The 5,947-nt window shown below is 38.6% G+C and overlaps 1 protein-coding gene across 1 annotated transcript; it reads right to left on the reverse strand.

Moving 5' to 3' along the window:
- Positions 1-2,958: 2,958 nt before the first annotated feature.
- On the reverse strand, positions 2,959-3,663 carry LOC143019719 (uncharacterized). Its single transcript, XM_076175688.1, has one exon. It carries the CDS (start codon positions 3,661-3,663, stop codon positions 2,959-2,961), a length of 705 nt encoding a protein of 234 aa, XP_076031803.1.
- Between the last annotated feature and the right edge of the window lie 2,284 nt (positions 3,664-5,947).

Consider the following 5,947-nt stretch of genomic DNA (forward strand, 5'->3'; position numbering starts at 1 on the left):
CCCACCCACAAAGATGACTATATTAGTTTTTTCAGTGCTCACGACCAAAAGACCAAGACCGGCGTAGTCATGGGCTTCTTTCTCCGAGCACTCAGAATATGCAGCCCTGAATTCCTCCATGACGAATTACATCATGTCACCGAAACTTTCAGAAAACTTGGCTTCCCTACCGGTCTTCTCTCGTCCACCTTGAAGAAGGCCAAAGCTGTAAGGGAGAGGAATAACAAGGAGGAAAAAAACATTAAAAACATTAACTACGTAGTAGTTCCCACTTCTGATTTGGCCTGCGCACTAAGTAAAGAATTAAGACACTCTAACATCCGTTTCTCATGTGACGCAGGAAAGAAAATCGGGGACATCATTAAACCAAAGATGGAAAATATTAATACCAACAGTTTAGTTTATAGAATCCCTTGCTCAGGTTGTGATAATGTTTATATTGGAGAAACATATAGGAGTTTGCCAACAAGACTCAAAGAACACAGAGCCGATGTCCGTCACCACCGTGAAACCAGCGCGTTCGTGAACCATATAGATGAAAAAGGGCACCTACCAAAATGGGATGAAGCTGATGTATTACACAACAACCTCAGTAAGAAACAGAGGAAAATGGTAGAAGCCATATACAAAGCCACAAATAAATGCACAAATAATAGAATAGGAGATATTAAATTATCAAAGATAACAGCACTACATGCAGCAACTGAGTGGAAAACAACAGGACATCTGTTCACTCGTAGCACCACACGGAGCGCCAGTCCGACCAACCCGCACGATTTCGTGCCACCATGAATAGGAAGTGACCTTCCCTTATACCCTCTTTCTCCTAATATTTTTTGTATTTAATACCAGTTATTCTGTAATGCAAACCATTCTTTCTGAAGAAGCATCACTGTGCGAAACTAGTCAAGGAATAAACTCCTGTTCTACTTGTGTGTTTCCCTCTACTCCTCTTACATATATATATATATATATATATATATATATATATATATATATATATATATGTATGTATATATATATATATATATATATATATTTTTTTTTTTTTTTTTTTTTTTTTTCACGTGTGCGTCGATGGCATGTGGTAGACCTCACGTTGACAATCTCTCCCTGGGGGGAAGTTATGAATGACTCGCTCTTAGAATGATCGATACGAGTATAAGAAAAAATATCATATCTTATCAGTCATAAGTCGACAGATAACACTCCTTGTGGAGTCCAAATTACCGATAAGATACTTTTATTCTGTGTAAATGTGCTGCGCACAAGCACAAATATGCACTAGTAAACACAGAATATATTCATGTTTACATGTACATCTAACTATATCAAACTACTAGCATGAATTAAAAAATATAAAGCATATCAAATTAGAAAGATATATATTTTAAGTCGTATGTGAGAAACTTATTTGAAACGCATTTGCCTTTATTTTGATATCCTGAGTACTTATAATTTTTATGGGATGAAATTAAGTGGTCCATGTTGACATCAGCAATAACTACTTTTATTTGTAACATAAGGAGAGAATTGTGCGAAGCCTATTTTGGTGTCAATGGGACTTAGCAATGTTCCAAATTCCCTTTTTCATATGAGCACTTCATACATATGGCACTGACCTCGCACCTGACCTCACCTGACCTCACTGTACAGTACTTTTCATTTAGGCAGCTGCTGCCCTGTCACTGTCCTTCAGGCTGGCCTCGTATGTGATCAATTGTCCAAAACTGGCTCTCCTAAAGTCAGGTAATAGACTCTTATTCGTACAATTCAATTTTTCCCATATAACATTAAAAATTATTTCTTTATGACCACTAGACCCTAGATTACCACCCACTTGTACGTTTCTCGTTAGAGCCTCATTTTTGGTTATGAGTAAGTCCAGAATATTCTCTCCCCTCGTAGGATCGGTAATTATTTGTTTTAGAAATTTATCTTGTATCACATCTAAAAAAAAAATTGCATTTCCTGGTCTCTTACTAAAAATTTCCCAGTCAATGTCTCTATAGTTAAAATCTCTCATGATCACAACATTTTCATTTTGGGTAGCCCTGTTCAATGCTTAAATTAGGTCTGTATAGGACACCGATAATAAGTTTTTTATTCTTGTCTATGATCTTTATTCAAATAGATTCCGTGCTTTTCTCCTTCTTAATCGTATTGTTGATAATATAATTGGATGTGTTTTTGACGAAAAGTGTTTCTCTTCCCCACCTCCTTCCTCCCCCTATCCTTGTTGAATATTTCATATCTTTCTATCTCGATTTCTGGAGAGAAATGTCTATCTGCCATATTGATCCAGGATTCAGTAATAGCTATAATATAAAATCTCTACGTATGCTTTACCTTTCAATAAGTAAATTTTATACATTCTTCTGTTTGTATAGTAAATCTTTAGAGTATCCTCCCTCCGTCTGTTTAAGTGATTCTTTTCACAGTCCTCTGAGCTGTTTCTATTGTTTAAACTATATTCTGATACTTTTTCCCCAACTCCAACGTTATCTACCCGGAAAAAGCAGGGATTCAGCAAGGAGTCGAAATCCTTTGGGTGACAAATGCACCCCGTCCCTTGTATATAGATAATTATTGCTGTAAAAGCAATCCCAGTTGTCGACAAATCCCCATCCACGGGCCTTACAATGCTTTTCCAGGCTATGATTAATTGAATGGAGAAGGGTTGTATATAGATGTTGTGATGTATGAGGTGGAATGGGCAGGGGGATGGGGGTTGAGGTAGTATGTGTGAGCAAATTTTGACGCAGTCCGAAGGGATTTCTCCCCGTCTTCTACTTTATGCATGGGGGGACGGAGAGGGGGGTCGCCGATTTAATGAAGCGGCCTTGCTGTGGATATGCTGTGTCTTGCGACACTGCTTCTTACGTTCTTACGTAGTTGGAGTTTCTCGGCCGTATTCCGCCGCTTACACGGCGCTCATTACAGCCGCCCTCATACAAACTAACACTTGTATTCTTGGTTCATAGTCATATCATCCAGATCATAACACTCAGTAAACAAGTATGTCTTCAGTCTTTTCTTGAATATTTCAACATTTTCGGCCATCTTAAGGTTCAAAGGTAATTTGTTATAGAGTCTTGGAGCACAATTTTCAAAGGCTCTAAATCCAATTTCCAAATTATACCGTGGCTCATGTAATCTATGTGGCATCACACTGTGTCTTAACAACATATCTGAGTCTATATGAAAGTCCTCAAGGAGATCACGTATATATTTGGGTCTACCAGAATTTAATGCCTGATAGGCCATCACACATATTTTATACACAAGTCTGGCCTTAATTGGTAACCAATGCAGGTCAATTAAAATTGGTGTTACTCTCTCACGTGAAGATAACCTTGTGGCTCTATTCATGACAAGTTGCAGCTTTCTCAGTAGATAGTTAGGGAGGCCATAGTACAAACAATTACAATAGTCGAGTTTACTAATTACATAGTTATGAACGAGCATTTTGGTAATATTCTCGTCAAGATACTTTCTTACAAAGGCTATATTTCGTAAGTGATAGCCCGCTGCTCTCACCATCTGATTTATCTGACACTTAAAACTTAAGTTACAATCCACTATCACTCCTAGGTCCTTCACAACATCTTTTACTTCTAATACAGTATCATTAACTGTCAAGTGGGGAATGTTCAGTCTCATGATATCTTGTTGTTTTCCAACAATTACACAATCTGTCTTATTTTCATTTAGTTTCAGTTGTTTGGACTTCATCCATCTATTTATATCTACCATAATTACACTCAACTTTTCTTCAATATTATCAATATTTGTCACTGTCATGTAAAATTGAGTGTCGTCTGCAAACAACTTGAAACTCACGCTATGTTTCTCAAGTATATGAGATAGTTCAATTGTATATATGCAGAACAAAACAGGACCCAGCACACTTCCCTGGGGGACACCTCTTTCTAAGGTTTTTTCCTCTGAGTAAGATTTACCTATTTGAACACAGTATGTCCTATCACTCAGGTAACTCCTTAAGTATTCCAATGCATCCCCATCTACACCAATCGATTTGCAGTCTCTCAATAGCAATTTATGCACAACAGTGTCAAACGCAGCACTCAAATCTAATAAAATCAGAATACCACACTTTCCCTCATCCATTACCACAAGTAAATCATGCATATTAACACATTTTCTATGAGCCCATGCATTACAAGTTAAACAACCAATCCATTTCGCTTTCGGAACCGCATCATTACATACGTAACAATCTGTTTCACTGTCATCAACTGCCGCGGCCATCGTTACGGCACCTTGTCACGAGACCTCCCACGACATACATCCGTCTCCAATGTCCACTCGAAGTCTTTGGACACCCAGTTATTACTTGAATATAACAACTGGGTATCCCCGATAATTGTCCATTAATACACAAACACTGATCTTTTCTAGACACGAATATCTATTGCACAGGAAATGGCCAAAACTCGAGTAAAATAGTTGAGACCGCGTTGCACTTATCGGATCGACGGAGCTCGCCTCGACACGTCCGATCGCCACCACAGCCACCACAGCCACCCAGGGCAGTGGACAAGGTGTAGGGATGACCCGTCATCCAGGAGGTGCTAAGATGAGAGGGGGGGTGGAGGGGTGTGGAGTGTATTCAGGAATGGAATGGGTGGGAATGATTTTATGCCTTTTTCTTTTTGGCTACCTCCCTTGTAAGGGGGAAAAAGCCTTGGTATATGTATGGATGTATGTATGATCCATTGCAATAGCCCTGGAATTCCACATGCCTCAAGCTTTTTTACGCTTCGGATGGCTTTCACATACAATAGGAACCCCCATCCTTATTCCCAATATTGTCTTACGCATCCCGCAGCTGCGCAAATAATTCATCACTCCCTTAATTACCTACGTCATTCCCTCAAGCACTCAAACAAACAATGGGTCTAGCACCTCCTCCGACCGTACACTCTTCAAATTTGTCTTTAACATCACCTATCCCCGCCCCGGGGAAATACACCTGAATCCTACTAATCCTATCTTTCTCACAAAAGGCCCTATCTAGATACCTCATCTGGCTATTCCCTACAACCAAAATCTTACCTGTGGGTAGGGATCTGGCGTCTGCCCTACCCTTCTTCTCTTGTATCGCTTTCGTTTTTTTTTTTTTCGTTATTTTTTCTTTCTTTCTTTCTTTCTTTCTTTCTTTTTCTTTCTTTTTTTAATCCCGCGAGAGCTTGAAATGTGTTCCTGCATTCAAGCGGACCTGGTGAGGGCTTTCTTGGTCACCGATCCATAGACCTGTTAGGTGTAATTTCCTCTTCACCTTTTCAATCAAGCAAGCACTCTAATTACACTTTAACACTCGTTAACAAAATAACACTGTAATGCACTGTATTGTACTTAAACATTATCAAATGTTTATTTACTGAAAATCACTGTAACTATACTACACTGTAAGCACTGTAATGTACTGTATTTCACTTAGATCTAACTTGTAGTTTGTCGACTTTAAATCACTGTAACTACCCTGCATTTGCTACACTTATTATTGCACTAACACTAAAGCACTGCACTTAGAACTAAAATATGTTTATTTGAAATCCGTGAAACGACTGCAGCGCCATCAACACACGGTGGCCACAATGAGAAATAATCTCATCGAATCCCGTTTAAGTTAATATAACCAAACCTACCAGTTATTTCTATTAAACCACAAGCTGTTGGTTAAGAATACAATTTAACCAGGTTTATGGATAAACGGGAATTTATTCTTTGGTAAATTTACGAACGAAATCAAACCTAACCTTTGTTGTTAAATTAACCAAACAGTCTAGCCTAACCTAAACAGACCTGATTTAATCTACCCTGACATAACCAGACCTAGCTTAACCTAATCTTAGTAAAACTATGCTAACCTAACCAGAACTGATTGAACTAGCAAATCTAACTTAACCGGACTTAACGTGTC

This window comes from Oratosquilla oratoria, chromosome 38, assembly GCF_046742065.1.
Source record: "Oratosquilla oratoria isolate Oo_2021 chromosome 38, ASM4674206v1, whole genome shotgun sequence".
NCBI lineage: Eukaryota > Metazoa > Arthropoda > Malacostraca > Stomatopoda > Squillidae > Oratosquilla > Oratosquilla oratoria.

Excerpts from the sequence above, each read along its gene's own strand:
- LOC143019719 (XM_076175688.1), bottom strand. The coding sequence starts at position 3,663 with ATGAGACTGAACATTCCCCACTTGACAGTTAATGATACTGTATTAGAA.